The 16,423-nt window shown below is 37.5% G+C and overlaps 1 protein-coding gene across 1 annotated transcript in view; it reads right to left on the minus strand.

Moving 5' to 3' along the window:
* DAPK1 (death associated protein kinase 1) overlaps window positions 1–15,736 on the minus strand; it is a 41,643-nt gene extending 25,907 nt beyond the window's left edge. Inside the window, exons 1-14 of the mRNA XM_050913065.1 lie at window positions 15,604–15,736; window positions 13,522–13,651; window positions 13,191–13,239; window positions 13,023–13,049; window positions 12,443–12,595; window positions 12,249–12,294; window positions 10,517–10,606; window positions 9,134–9,226; window positions 7,429–7,548; window positions 6,182–6,280; window positions 5,271–5,369; window positions 4,059–4,157; window positions 2,340–2,537; window positions 1,143–1,340 (exon numbers count right to left, since the gene is read on the minus strand). Of these exons, the coding sequence (XP_050769022.1) occupies window positions 1,143–1,340; window positions 2,340–2,537; window positions 4,059–4,157; window positions 5,271–5,369; window positions 6,182–6,280; window positions 7,429–7,548; window positions 9,134–9,226; window positions 10,517–10,606; window positions 12,249–12,294; window positions 12,443–12,595; window positions 13,023–13,049; window positions 13,191–13,239; window positions 13,522–13,639 (1,389 nt within the window). The 5' untranslated portion in view covers window positions 13,640–13,651; window positions 15,604–15,736. The remainder of the gene's footprint in view (window positions 1–1,142; window positions 1,341–2,339; window positions 2,538–4,058; window positions 4,158–5,270; window positions 5,370–6,181; window positions 6,281–7,428; window positions 7,549–9,133; window positions 9,227–10,516; window positions 10,607–12,248; window positions 12,295–12,442; window positions 12,596–13,022; window positions 13,050–13,190; window positions 13,240–13,521; window positions 13,652–15,603) is intronic.
* Window positions 15,737–16,423: the final 687 nt, after the last annotated feature.

The raw sequence follows: 16,423 nt of genomic DNA on the forward strand, positions 1-16,423 counted from the left end.
TAAATATCAAGCCCTAAGCCCCATAGCCTGTCAAGCAGAGTCCAATGGCTGACCTTAACCTATTCAAACTAACCAAAGGGAAGTTTCCTGAAACAGCTTACTTTTCTCTTAAAGATCTCTAGGAGGAAAGCCAGAATGTTAAACCTTGAAAGCATCACATTCAATTACCCCGTACACTGCAGCACCAGCACAACAGAAGAAGCAAACAAGGCACTAGTATCTCAAAGTTTAGGGACAGGTTATTAAACGTTCTTTTTGGAAAGTGCTTACAACAATTACGGACAGTTCACATTTTTAGCTGGCAGTAATCCAGCAATATGCACTGGAATCAACATTTTTAGGGTTATAACGTTTACCAAGTGTTTCTGCAATTGTCACGTGTTTGTGAAACAATAAGCAATAAGAAAGTTGCCAAAAAGCACCTTACTCAAGACTGCTGACTTCAACTTTTGAAAATAATTTTACATTTAACATTTTAATTCTGAGATTTCCTGTACCTTGCCAGTGACAATTTGTTTAATAGATAAATTAAAGCTAACCTATTCTAAGATAAATGTTTGATTAGGATTTATTTTAATAAGTCAACTCAATGCAGAAAAACGTAAACCAGCCAATATGACACTTATTTTTATAACTGGGAACAGAATCTGAGGTTGAGTTAAATCCCTTGTTAGATAACAGTGCAGATCTTTTCATGTAATTTGGAAGAATTCAAAGAAGATTTTTCATAAAAATGTATCAGTCTTCAATTCTGTATAGAAATTACTGTTATTAAATCATATCAAATCAAGGCCAGCAGCAATGCATTTCATCTGTTCTTCAGCGCCTAGATGTAATTCGCACAAAGCAAAGCTATACACCTAGGGAAGAAGGTTAGCATATACTTCAGCATTAGAGTTGAGTGGCAAAATATACTGTGATAATTCACTTGGGCTCTTTCTTCATGGATCTTTAATCATCTATTCAACTGAAACAAACAGGTAAATTTGCAAGGCAAGACATTTAATGCTTTGCATTTGGCCACTTTAAGAGATAAAAAAATAAAAGGAAAAACATTTTTCATATCGGAGAACTGGAAAAGGTCATCTAATGCAATAGGTGAGCTGTTAAACAAAGTAGTTCAGTACCCGTATTCCATTTACCTTATTAGTGACATCCAAATTACAACTTGCTTCACAGACTGCCATCACAATAGGAACATTCCCATCCTTGCAGGCCACATGCAAGGGAGTGTTGCCATGCCTGTCTTGGAAATCTACAAAACATCCTTGACTGATGAGAGTTTTAACTACTTCTATTTGACATCTTCTCACAGCAAGGTGTAGGGCTATATGACCATCCTGAAATCACAAGACAGCTTGTAAGTGAGATTTAATAATGCTAAAAACCAAAGCATTTTGCAGAGTCACAATCATTTCATGTAACTGCGTGCAACTCTTTGCCTCAAGAATCACAACGATTTTTATTTTCGAGGGTGGAGGCAGGGAGATGCACAGTATCTGTCAGAACAAATGAGCTATGGGATGAAAGCAAATTTCTATTAAGCCACTGGGCTTTGCAGTGGAATGGATGAAATGCAAATACACACTCTCTACTGATGACTTCCCTAGGAGGTGGGAGACTGACCAACTGTAACAACCAGCTGAATATTGTAAACCACTCTACAGTTTACTGGCAGAAGTTAGTGATGCAAAAGTCATGCAATCTGCTTAGTGATCAGTAACTTCAGAGACAGAGCTTTCTCTCTCTGTGGAACAACTTAAAGAGACAATGTGACTGGAAAAAACAATTCTTTTAGAAGCAAAAGCATTTTTCGGAACTTGCCTCAGTAACTATCAGCAATAAAGGTAGCTAAAAGGACAAGCAATGAAATACCAAATTTATTTGTTAGGATTACACCATGAAAGACAAAACCCAATTCTCAATCAAATAGTTATATTTTTAAATAGTCAGAATTTAGCTTATTGGAAATAGGTGTGATTGATCCAACCCACAGGAATCAAAGGCAAACAGTAAATCCATCTTTTTTCTCTTAAGTTAATAGTTTCTTGCCAATTATAGAACCCAATGTTCCTGCCATTTTTCACAGAGTGTTACTTATAAGGTGAAAATTGATAAGGTGGTAATAAATCAGCAAAAACCCAATCGTGGAAAAATAATCAGTGGGCAACTTTAAGGACTATTGCAGTCATCAACAGTCTGCGTGTGAACTGCTCAGAAAACCCATGTCATGGAAACAGCGCTGGCTTGCAGCATTCAAATGAAGCAATTCAGAGAGACGGCTCTGTGATGCCTGTGATCTCTGGACATAATTCCTGACCAAAAGCAACAAAACTAACCTTGTCTGTTGCGTGAAGGTCAGCCCCGTGTTCTGCCAAGCATTCCACAATATCATGGTAACCCCTAGCAGATGCTGTCAGGAGCGGAGTCTCCCCTTCTTTGTTTTTAATGTTCACATTGCAACCTGCTTCACAGAGTGCTTTGGCAACAGAGTAGTAGCCGTGCCAAGCAGCACAATGCAGTGGGGTTTCTTCTTCCTATCAACATGGAAAATAAAAAAAACCAACAGAGCTGAACCAAATGCCAGGAGGAACAATTCCCCAGCTTAACTTAAAGACAGGAAGATGACACGAAAGAAAAAAAGACAGTCTACTAAGTAAGCCCTATAAAAACATGTTGTAATTTCTAATGCTGACATTCTCAAAGCAAGAATAACTCCTGCTAACTCACCAAGTGATTATGGTAACGCACTAGATTTTCATCATTACCTGGATTCTGAGAGTCCATATTTCTCACCATAAAACTATCTACTGACAACACGTTGCATGTCAGCAATCTTAGTTTACATGTTTCCATGCTCCTGAAGCTAACTATCTTGGTTCTTTCACTTGAAAACTGATTCTCATTCATAAGCAACTTCTATATCCGGCGCGCTAAGGGACTAATCCGGTGTTTAAAACAGATCGCTCACCAAGGAGATGCAAATCCCACTAGACCTGCAGTTTGAGGCAGATCACTCTGCTTACCATGTTCAAAAAGCACATCCTAATGATTTAGGAGTGTAGGCAGTGACTTAGAAACATGAGTCCTTTAAACGTGCATCATGACAAGCGTTTGAAACTGTAGGCATTTTGAGTTCACTTGTGACTGAAGTTCCTATTTGCTTTTTGCTTGAACCCAGGAAGCTTCAAAATAGTCACCTTCAATCTCCTTATACTTCATAACAGTTACATGGAACATCATTAAGAAACTCAAATGTTTTACAGAAATATGCTATTGAAAGTAGCCCACTGAAAAGCAGGGAGGATTAAAACCCACTAAAAAAGTCATTCTGTTAAATTCTAAGAAATAGGATTTCCTTTCTGTACCTGGCAAATATCAGTGAGGAGACAATTGATGCTGATAATAGTATGGACTATGTTCAAGGTTTCTGTAAAAATCTGAAGAAAAAGAAATAGTCGAACAGCATGTCCTGTGGTCCCTTGGCCTGCTGCTGCTTAAACAATATAAAGGTAGTCCTACAGGATGCAGCACTTGGGAGAGGCTTGTGGAACTCCCACACACACTTAAATTTGGGTCAAATGGATGTTTTCTTCTATTAAGCCTTTTCTTTCCTGTTTTCTCACAAGAGTTGAGAGCTCTAAAGAAGCCCTCCTGAGCCCTCATTTTCAGCCCTCCTCTCATTTTCAAAAATGAGTGCTTGACACTTCAGAAGAGTCCCATGATGGATAAAAACAAGCTGAAGTCAAGGCAAAAACTAATAAAAAGCTTTAGCTGAACTCACAAAGCACACACCACCACCGATACCTTCGTGATGTTGAGTTTCTCCATCTTTAAGCTTTCATTTTTGAGAGAACCTGTGTTTTATAACAGTAGTTGGTTCATGCACACTGTTTTTTGCATTGTCTTTATCTATTAAGAGGTATCAAAACCTCCATAATTCTGTTATTTTCTTGAAATGCAAACATGTCAGAGGCTGCAAGGCAAGACTAAGAGTTTTGACCACTTGTACTAAAGCCTTATTTGTTGAAGAAAAACAGACAGTGTCCATGACTCACCTTGTCTTGAAAGTTTGGATTGGATCCAATGCTACAGAGAAACTGAACCACATCCACATGCCCGTACCGAGCTGCGACGTGAAGAGCGGTCTCCCCAGACTGCAATTACAGAAGAACACGCCAGTGTAATTTCATATGTCACCCCCAGATATACAACGCTGTGTACAGCCTGAATGCTTGTATGCTGCATGGGGTACTCCTCCCTCCCCGTAACCCAGCAGCACAGCTGCGGTCAGCAGCGATCTCCTGCTTACAAACTGTAGTTGTACGTGACAGATACACAACCACCTGACAGGTTATTTCTTCAAAGGCCTTCCTCTTTCAGAACTTATCTTCCTACTTAATTTGTTCCAGGTCACAGCCATAATGGGATTTCTGAGCAATGCGAGGAGGCAGCTGCATGTGCAATTGGTGTTGAAACAGACGTCCTATTTCTATTCACACTATTTCCATACGCTCCGCCTCTGCCCTCTATATACAAATGTAAGGAGCTGGCCTAACACCTTGGTATATCCTGGCGTATTTTGGTCATTACACGTAATTATTTGCAACCTTTTGTTGAAATTATATGAAAAAGAAATAGTATTTTTATTAAGAGAGTAACCTCTTTCCTAGTAGCTCTATCAGGAGTTGAACACTAATTTTGCTAATGTGCCTTGCCTTGTGCTAGTTCCCTCAACTAAGCAAACTCTGCGTCACAAGTATAATTGCCTCTGTACTGGAGCTTTGGCTAGTATAAAAAACATCGCTACGGTGTAAGATTTTAACATCAACTAGTTTCTAGGGCAAATGTTGCTCAACTAACACTTCTGGAGACAAGGTAAGTGCTCATCAGCCATAAATTGTTAGGCTTCATTATACTCAACTTAATAACAGTCAAATTTACTTGTCAGACAAAAGTGATTTTCAATCAAGAGGAATGAAAAACAGAATCACGATTTTACCCTGAGTTCCAAATGAGAAATCTAGTCTTCAAGTGAAAATTAATTTAGGTTTGTACTTCCCCACCTAACCACCATGTACTCACCACATTTAATATGCACGCTTGGTTAACATTTGTCAGGAAAATAATCAGTACATCCAGCTACTTTAAAGCTGTGTTATCACAGCCCTATATGTCAGCTTATAAAACCACACTAAAAAAGCCAGTTACATTCTTGGAATTATGGCACAGCTGAAAATCATTCCAATTGAAAAGAATTTTTTTCTTACCTTATCCTTAACATCCAAAGGACATTGATTATCATTGAGGAATTTCAGCGTTTCTACATGACCATGTCGAGAAGCCCAATAGATTGCATTAGATCCAGCCTGTCAAAAATATTTGATTACAGATGTTATTGATCAATTTAGAATCCTAATTCTAGTCAACTGAGGTATACATGCACTTAGATATAAACAGATATGTTGAACAGCTGTTCAAGCTTATATGAACATACCTACTTTTTTTTAAAAAAAACTTCAAATTGGTTCAACAACCCCACATACCAACAATGACAACAAAAACCCCTCTATGCAAGGATGATTAACAGGATCACTAACTGTTTGCAAGGATAATCCTCTTCCCCCTTGTAAGGGAGTTTTTTGGAAAGAACAGTCATGAGATAAAAACCTTTCTGCTGCTTTACTTTATCTAATCTATCTATTAGATAGAGAAGCAGAGAGTGCTTCAAGTTTTCTTTAAATGAACCCCAGATTGTTACAATACATTTTGAAACAAGCTTGTTGCAAAGCATACCCTCCATCACATACGAGTTTCAGTTGCGATATTCCCTATCTCTAAAATATGCATTTATCATTCCATATTAAATGAAGTTCACCACTGTGTTTTAGGGCAATCACTAATTTGAACTAATTGAGGCCATTTTGTAAGCATGAACTACATTTTAAGATTAGTATCATTTGAATTACTTCAGCTAATAAAGTGATCAAAATCAGAGGATACGCCCTAGTAATAAATGACATTATTAAAGATTTGCTTTTATCTTTTTGCTATGGAAGACAGAAAACAGGCTCTACATCCCAGAGTTTTTCATTTCCAGTACAACCCAGTCTGAACTGCTTGTCTGCTGCTAACTGTACTGAAAAACTTATACAGAACGGTGACAAAGCAGAACCCTGACCTTATCTTGAACCTCAATACGGGATCCACGCTTTAAAAGCAACTGAAGCATCTGAATGTTTCCACAGCCAGCAGCAATCAGTAGTGGAGGTGTTCCATGCTAACAACAAAATACAAGCAAGAACGATATATTTAATTTTTGAAGGATTAAGAAAAGAGAGTGGAATAGAAGGCAGCCATTGAATGGCATCTCTGGATTTCCAGTTTCAAATTAAGTCTTCAGGGAATACTGTATAGAAAATAATTTGTCCCTTTGTCCAAAGAAATTTATTGCACAGCAATGTTCCACATTTTTGGGATGAATTCACATTTACTAAATGATACACCACACATTAAAGGCGTGCTTTTCAAATTAGGAATATTAATATTAAGCTCTCATTAGCCCAGTGTGGCAAGAACGTTCCTCTTTGCAACTTCTTTATATCTACATTTTAAGCCAGATTACCTAAGGTGTTTGCCACACCACCTCAAAGACACAAGCCACCAGCAATATATGGGAAAATTAAATGGGACTGTACCATTAAAACAAAAAGTACAGTGATTTCTTGAAAGGTTGAAGACTTCATCACAGTAAAATAACAAGACGCTTTACTCTTATAGTGCTCTTCATGAATATTTCTCAAAGTACTTTATAATGAAGGTCAGTATAACCATTCAAAAAAATGAAAATTAGAGCAGAGATGATTTATCCAAGGTTAAACAGTAGAGCCAGCAACAGAACTTTGGTCTCTTGGTCTCAGTTCCAATACTCCCATTAGTACAGCAGCAGTGCATTGAAATACTGTAGTAGACAAGTTATTTCTGAAAATGAACACCACCATCTAACATTATGTTCACATAACCAGTTTCTGCAGTACAGGACTTTTGTTTCTAACAGTGTTTTGCAAAGTCAGTTTTTTGGCAGTCTGGTTATTCCTGCATATTCTGCCATCTTCACCTGCCGCAAGAAACAACAACTGCAAACAAAAGCAAAGGATGGTATCTGATATACCACAGCTCCTGACAATAGATTTGATTAATACCTTCACAAAGGCCTAGGCAAAAAAACCCATTTTGGGCTCCATTTTCAGGTAGTTTGAGTAGACTGAACATAGAACACATTAAAATTTCTCATAAAGAAAGGCAGAATTATTCCACATCCACTTGTCTTTTCATTTCAGGTGTTACATTTCTTTTTTACAACCACGTTGCTCTATTCAACAAGGTGATAGCTAGTCCCCCACGCACCTCCACACAGACCCACACTACCTTGTTGGGTTGATTGACATCGTAATTTGTCAGAGATCCCAGAAGGTGCTGTAATCCAGGAACATTGTCATCATTGATGGCATGAATAATAGCTTTCATCACAAAAGAATCTTCCTCATCCTTGTAATTAAACGAGAAGGAAGAAAAATTGTTAGCTTCAAGGAGAAAAATCCCTCTCAACAGCTGCCAAGACATCTAAAAAAAATTAAAAAGTAAAACTTTCAAAGTCTTTTAGAGTACTTCAGCTGCAACTTGTAATCCTTCATGAAGCATATGGCTAACATGGATGCGTGTTATTTGAAAACCCACACCAAAACCCCCCACACTTTTTCTAGTACAATATGCTTCCCTCTTCTTCACACATGAACCTGTTACTCACTGAGATTCCAAACAGGTTTCTTTCATTAAGTGTATTTTCTTTTTCCTCCTAGGATTTTCAATAGATGCAATACTTGCATGAAATGAAACTAATTCCATGCATGCATGTGAACATCAAAAAAACCCAAGAGGTACACAAATACAAACTGGAGTATCAAGTTTCACGCCATCCAGGAATATGACACAGGAGAGGTACTTTGGACCAAGCTTTCATCTATTCAAATGGACCAGTTAAAAATCTAGAACATAAGTAATGAGCCTAGATAACCTTTGCAGGTGTAACTTAATTTTTCTCCCATGCACTGAAAAGTCAAAGAACTGAAATTCACTGAGCCCAGTATTTGGATCACTCTCACTTCCTCCCTCCTGAGGTTACAGATTTTTTAGAACACTAACATTAGGCTACAATCCCTTCTGCTGCAACACAGGTGTGAAATGCTGATCCACTGTTAAAAGGCACAGTGACAGCTGAAGTGGGGGAAGCAGAGAAAGGAGGGCAAGACCGAGAGAACAAAGAGCATGGAAGCAGAAAGATAAGAGCAGAAAAAGTGGAAACAAGAGTGCACAGTTGCACAGGAGGGACACAGGGAAGATCATATGGATAAAAAAGGGCTTTGCAGAATTTTTAAGTTTGATCCTGTTAATCCACAGGAAAGATGAGGTTACCCAGCTCTAAACACATTAACATACATACTTTGCTGATCACAGGGAATTTGTGAAGCATGTATTAAAACCTGGAGAGTAAGCTAAGTAAGAATGCTTTTGGATTTACAAGCATTTGTAATTACAGAGCACACAGCAATTGCTCCTGACTACTTACATCTAGTATACGTATATAATACCACAAACTGAATACTGGCCAACTTTAAAATTTCCTCCTTAAATAACTGCTTGTTGTGATATTGCTGTCTAGCATTCATTGGATCTAAGAGGGTCTCAATGATTTTGAATATTCTGTTAAAAAAATGCAATATTATTTTACTCTACACAGTGCCATGAAAAATTCAGATGCAACTTTTTCACATTATAATTGCTACAGTACAAAAAATCCTCCTGAATCAAACTTCAAAAACAAGATAGATGAATTTCTGGCACTAGCTATCAGCCTCACCATGGTAATTAATAAATTAAATTTCAAGGTTTGTGTCATGGAGAAGATCAGACTATGGATAATTGAGCTCTGTAGCCTTAAATCTATTTCTTCCTACCTATGAGATTAATTAATTATGCACATTTTCAATAGCCTAATAGTTCTGTTAGAATAATTTCAGAAAAAGTTACGTTTCACATGTAGTAAAGCATTCTAAGCATATAAGTATACACTTACCAGAGTATCATCACTCCTAGCGACACTCATGTTACTTCTGGACAAGAAAGATCTTGACAATCTTTGGCACAAGGATATTAAGCGCACTGATTGCTTTTTAAAAATAAGAAGAAAAAAGCTATATGTAAAAAAAAAAAATCAAAACAGAATACTTGTAATAAGATGGTATTGCAGAGATTTTAAAGGAATACTGTCGTATTAGCAAAACAAACTGGAGTTTGACTTCAACATCCCTCATCTCCTTTTTACATTGCATTTGAACCTTCAGTTTCTTTTGACATTTATAATCCAAATAGGCTACTCATATGCACTAAGCAAAGCTACGTAATATTTTTGGATTGCTACTATTTCACCAAGCTGTTCAAACAAAACAAAACAGATTTATATTATGTCCTCTTGTTCACATTGAAAACATTTAAATGTACATACTTTAAAGTACGTAGACTCAGGAAACCTAAACTGAGTGCAAATTAGCTGACAGCATTCCTTTAAATGCCGTATTACAAAACAGTTTAAGATATTCCTAGACCCACCATTTCATTCTAGGGCAGCAGACCAGTACTTAAATTTTTTAAGTACCTATCACAGACACTAAACTGCAGCAAAAAAATTGTACTGCATAGCTAGATATTTTGTGCCTTTCGTCCATAGCTTAGCAAAATCATCCTATTTCTTGGCCTCTGTGACAATGAATAAAACTCCTTTTCTAGTAACAGCAACCTCTGTTGTCTCATGTTTCATCTCTCCTCATGATAAACAGATTTCTCATGTAACAGTCCTGTCCTTGCTTAGTATCAGTGCAAATTCCCCAGCGTGCACACTGAAGGAGGAGGAATAACCATCTTGATGAACCGCTCCTTGCACAGATCAACACTTTCAGCTAATACCTTGCCCCACTTCTGGAAAGATTAAGTGATGCCAACCTTCTAAACAGGTTGACAGTCTCCTGACCAAAAATCCTTTGCAAAAGAGACTAGTTTTTCCTTCCTACTCTGTTGAGTGTTGGCATAACTACTGGAATAATTATTCTGTGAGACCTGCTTAAGGGACGTTTGATTTACTGGGATTACTGTCACAAAAAAAACATGTACCTACACTTAGAAGTCTGTTTTCTCTGAAAACATTATCAAGACAGATGATGACAGCATACAGCTAGATGCATAAAACAAACAATCCACACTCAAGCATTTGTATGCAGATCATTAACAAAGAAGCCTTCTCCCATACCACCGTACTCAAGCATCTAATTTATTCCAAATGACAGAGGAATGGGCTGCTTCTTCCTTCTTCTCCACTCTTAAAGGCACTGATGTTTCCCTGGAGCTGGTAATGCTACTGCATTTGTATGTCACCAACATTTTCAAGATTTATTGAATGACTTACTTTCCATTTTCGTCGTGCTGCGAACTTTTTGAATTTCTCCATATTCACTGCAGATGCTTTTCTACTAAGTGCTTGCTGGGTGTCTTTAGGCTATGCACAAAAGGAAAATAAAGCTGTTGTAAAATATCCCACAATTACAACCAGAACTTTCATAAAGCACCTTCCTGTAAGTAAGACTCTGTCCTTCAGTGATGACTTCCACTTCCGTTATAATAATACTGTAATGATAAAGTAATCGTAAGCACATCATTTTAGTATCTACAGCCTACTGGGGCATGCAGATGGAATTTCTTGAGAAAACGCCCTAAAGGAAATCCAGACCTAAGAATATTTCATGCAATACTAAACTTTGTTTTTTCATTTAAAAAAAAAAAAAGCCAACAGAACATTCAGCTTTATCCTTCACCTCCCTCTGTGACGGAGGCATTGGATATCATCTCTTAGATAGATCTTGTCTTCTGGGAAGATTTCCTGGATGATTTTAAATGCAGTCAAACTTTGTTCCAGTCTCAGTGTAATCAGCTGGATGCTGCTGGGACACCCCCCCACCCACCCCACTCTCCCCCCCAAAATCACATCCCACCTACCCGTGCAGCAAGCTCTAAGGCTGCACCCTTTGAACTTTCTCATAGGCCTAATACTAAGCACCAGTTACCAGTAGAGTATACCAAATTCTGCGTTATATGATCCAATACTTGAAGTCATTTTTATGGAGAAATGCAGGTAAAGGTAGTGATGGGAAGCGGAAAAAGAGGGTATGACTAGTGGGGTGGGGGGAGAATGCCCGGAAAGTTAAGATATAAAGGAACATAACAGGGCACAAAACAACACGTCTTGTTGCAGGAGAGGAGACCTTGGTCCCTGAGAGACAAACTTGGACAATGCTTGCTTCAGTGGTTTAAAAGATCATTTCAACATGTTCAACATGTTTCAACTGTATAAGATCACCCCCCCAAAAAGTCAGCAAAGCACAGTCAAATCTGTAGTTTGGCAAATTGGTATAGAAATGTCTGCCCTAGGATGCTAAACTGTGAATGGATGTGGCATGGATCAATATTCTGCTAACTGGTTCTCTGGGAAGTGGAATGGGGTCAAATATCTACTGTGCATCCCCAAGACCTGGGAAATCAATGGCACTAAAGAGGTTTACTACTAACAATCAGAATACAATATGGAATTTAAAAAATTAAGTCACAGGTGTTACTACACACATTAAGAAGAATGATAGGTCCCATTTTCTCCCTCTCAACCTAGTAGCACCACAACAGCTTGATCCAAACCAAACACTGTGGAACACTGAAAGAAGAAGTGGACCACTGCCCCGCATCAACTGCTTTCTTCAGTCTAAAGATGAAGGACAGAAGAGAGATGACCCTTTTTTGCCCCATCTAAATAAGGAGATTAGAAGATGAAAAATGTGAGAAGAAATTGGACTGAATTCAGAGAATGTATCTTTGTCAGTGCAATGCTCCTTGAAGATTAGCTTCTCTACCTGAGCATGATTTTAATCTCAACAGTGGGCTATTTCCCTATTGCTAACTTACATAGAGGATATGTTAATGAAATCCACATTCTGCACGTATTATTTTTCATACAGACAGCTTTCCAAAACAGTAAGTTATATTAAACAATTATGCCAATTTTCCTTGTTAAGGAACTTGAAAAATGAAAGCGAAGTACGAAATAAAGCATGATTAAAAACAGGACAACAGAGAATGAATTACATGCTAACCTTGATCCAAGGATGCAGCAAACTATCTTGAATAGTCATTCTCTTCCTTTAATAGAATAAAAGATGGAATGATTTCAGACAGTAAAGAATACACACTGCTATATGTTTATTAAACTAACATCTCAAAATATCATGTAATTTGAAATACTAGAGACATAGGCTGCAACAGTGCATACACAAGGGAAACAACTCACTTTGGATCCTTGACTAGAAGTCTTTGTATAAAATCCTTAGCTAGGGCACTTGTATTACTGAAGAACTCTTCTTCAAATTCATAATTCACAGCAGATACATTTGCTAATGTTTCCTGTTTGGTTTCTCCAAGAAACGGTGATGCACCACTTAGACTGCAATAAAGACAGAATGTTCCTCTTATTACATATTGTAACATTGCTGTTTCAACCCTCTGAGATCAAATAACAGCACAAAGTGAAAATTTTCCTTTTCTGCCTCAAGACTGCAAATGTACTTTCAGGGAGATGTGATCTAGCAGGACAAAAAGCTTTGCTGTAATTTCAGAGAATATTGATTAAGATAAAGCCGCTGGGGAAAATCACCTACAGATTTGAAGACAGCTTCCCATGCTATCTCAATGCTGATTAATGGACATTCTTTTAATAATTTTACTATTGCTTTTGTGATCATTCAACTTGAATCATGATGTGCAATCAAAATGGTTTGACTTGTATAAACACCACCAAAACCCCAGAGGATAGAATCAGAATTAAAAAAACCCAGCATTTGCAAGAACCACCCATAGATTTTGGTACTTACAGAATATAAGTTATTACACCAATGCTCCTGGAATGAAGAGAAAAAAAAAAAACAACAAAACAGGATGAGGGAGAGGGGAGAGAAACAGATGGAGGGAGAGAAAAAAAAAAGGTTAGAACATAAGAATACTCATGAAAGATTTATTTCAAGTAAGATCCAATAACTTACCACATATCTGCTTCAAGACCAAGTGGCTCATAATTTACTATTTCAGGAGCTAAAGGAGAAAGCAGGAAGATCAGTACCTAGTCAAAGAACAGATCTATGTCACTCTAAGCCTATATATGTCAGAGATAATAAGCTAAGATCCTGATAGATGAAAACAACTTAATGCAAGTCTAAGTTGGAACTGAATGCTACAAATTGCTTATTTAAATTTCAAAATGTCATGAATTACACACAAATTACATAATCTGTAACTCAGCCAAACCAAGCTAAGCCACATATACTGTTTCACATCCTGAGAAAGAATAGTTTGAAGAAACAACAGTTTTCTCACCAACAAACTCTGGCGTTCCGAAGATATTTTTGAATTCATTTCCGAAGTCAATTTTGTGTGCTAAACCAAAGTCAATAATCTTGATTCGAGGCTTTGGTACATTCCTGTCCAACAACATTATGTTTTCAGGCTTTGAGAAGGAGCAAGGGGGAAAGAAAGAGAGGTTATACATAGGTATGAAATGTCTGACACATACCAGCATTCTTCAGCACTGAACACTTCTCTTTACCTCCTTCAGCCTTTTGAATTGTGTCTTCACCAGAAAAATCCTGTCTTTTCCTATCATGATCTAACATATGCTAAACATTAACTACAGTAAATTAGGATTTCATGTTGATGGCAGAGTGCTGTGATTTCCACAGGGCCAAGATTTTACCTCTTGTAGACACAAGAGTTGGAGTTTTCATGTGGACTCACCCTAAGCGAAACACGCTGTCTTCAGTGAAGGTCACAGCCCCTGTGTTAAGGCCATTCGAGCAGTGCTGGGAGCTTCCAAGAAACAAAGTCGTATAAACTAGTATTTGGACTTGGTTAACATTACTCCCTGAAAGAGGTTTCTTACACCTCCCTGATTGCTTGTGGAGTGTGAAACTTGTTGCCTTTGGATCTCCAAGACCAACTTTTAGAGTGGTCCAGCTCCCAGATTTTAAGGCTCAATATACTTACAAAAAAGGTTGTAAGTCTATTGAGTTGTTGTAAGGTTGTAAGTATGTAAGTAAGTTTTTTTACAAAAAAGGTTGTAAGTATAAGAGCAGGTTCTCATGTCTTTTCTAGCTATATTTTAAAATATGGACTTTGGATTATTTTACAACAAAGATTTGCAGAAACAGAACAAAATTAGAAGATGAAATATCAAGATTATCATCAAAGGAGCCTGCTTCTACCCTCCATCACTTTAACCAGCATACAGAACCAGCTACTTAGTCTCCATATCCTGTCACGTCCACAAGCTGGTGTGCTCTGAAATGCTCCTGGAGCTACATCCATCCTGCTCACATTGTTAAGGACTTCTGGAGTCATTAAAGACAGCTCTTCATCATCACCCTTCTTTTACCTCTCTTCCCCAATTACAGGGGCTGATACGCGCAAATGTAATTTTCTTCTTCCCTCCCTACATTTCTATTGCACACTTTTATTGTTCTGCATACTTCAATTCTTGCTGTGTACTTTAATTCACATAGTCTTGGTATCTGGTGTAAGGATGCTTTGTTTCATTACAAGCACATTGGCAAAAATTTACATTTCATATTGTAAGAAATGTATTTCTTACTAGATTCACAATTCTTTTCCCCTGCTCACTGTCATACAAAGACCAAATATATTACTGTAGGTAATGAAGATGAGACTGGAAAAGGTATGCTTATCCTGAAAACCATTCCCTTCCCTACCTTTTCCCCAGAACACAGCACCCCTTTCAGAACTGCATTGCAATGTAATAATTATGCCCCCTTTTCCTATTATAGACATAGCTGCTGACTTCAGCAGACTTCAGGGAATGTTCAGCTGCCTACCTCTGAAAAAAGTCTTACAGAGGAAAACATTCTGAAATCGAAACATTAAAAAAGCAATAACTAAGTTTAGATACAAAAGCCCTCTTTTCATTACCAAAAGGATGCACTTAACAGTTTTTCTAAAAACAAACAAAAAAGCCCCAAAAGCAATTACAACTCTGTACTTTTTCAATTTAGTACCTATAAATAATGTTCATGTGAACATAAAATGTATACAACAGCAAAAAAAAAAAGTTGGAAAAAAGGCATCCTGTTCAGAATGTTTCAACCAGATCCCATTCGCATTCCATAAAAACATAATCATCATTTTTATTTCAAGATTGCTTCCTCAGAATGGTTTAATTTCGTTGGAAGTTGCCATTTTCCATGAAGAAACTTGCATTAAAAACAGATGGGAACTATTTACGGTTCAGTAATTTCTTTTCAATGGCTGAGCTTTCCCCTGTCTACGTAAGCTAGCAAAACAAAACTACGGCCAAGATCTGCGCGATGGCAGATTTGTGGCTGGAGTTACAAAGGACTTTAATGGATGTTGCTTACAGTTGTCGAAGTTTTTATCTGCTCAACACACCTTAAGATCAAAGTGGGCAATTTGCAGAGAGTGGAGATACTGAACACCATTAAGTATCTGTTTGAGAAATTCTGTGGCTTCCTCCTCCGTGAGAGATTCTTTCTCAGCTAAGAAGTCGAAGAGCTCTCCACCTGCAACACTTGGAGAGCAGAAGCAGAGTTATTGATGAGCTTGCTTTAACCAACGGGTTCCTTTTAGCGTAGCTATTCTCAAACCAGCCTTGAAAAGGATCTAGATGCTTTAAAGGTCATCAATATAAAAAAGATGAAAATTACTTAATTCAATACCCAAAATAGTTAGTAACTACCCCTCCTCCCCATGAAAAAGATACAATAAAAAGAGTCTTATTTTCAAACAAAAAAAGGTTTAAAAAACCAAACAAACATGGTTGGCTGTATCTAAATTTAAATGAAGTAAACCCCACCTACTCTCTGTATGCACATTTAAAAGAATAAAATTAAATGTGAGGTAAGTATACTGAAAACATACTAATGTAATGGGACATCTAGAAAATAAAACATGAATTGGCTCATACTACCAGTAAAACATCAGACTTCCACCCCCCCCCTTGAAAAATACAAAATTTAAAGCTCACTTTGAAATAGTTACTGGTAGCTGTCCTACTATTCAGTTTCTAAACTCCTCAAAGCATTCAACTCTTTGAAAATATATTCTATTCTTTGAAATAGTGTATTATGTTCAGCATGTATGTTATATTTGTACTCTAACATTAGCACACCTTTCCTACAAGGAAAAGCCTCTACTGCCCTTAAGACTATTTCCAGCAAGTGTTTTATCTGCACAGGCAGAAAGAAGAGAG

Source organism: Gymnogyps californianus, chromosome Z, assembly GCF_018139145.2.
Source record: "Gymnogyps californianus isolate 813 chromosome Z, ASM1813914v2, whole genome shotgun sequence".
NCBI classification, from domain to species: domain Eukaryota; kingdom Metazoa; phylum Chordata; class Aves; order Accipitriformes; family Cathartidae; genus Gymnogyps; species Gymnogyps californianus.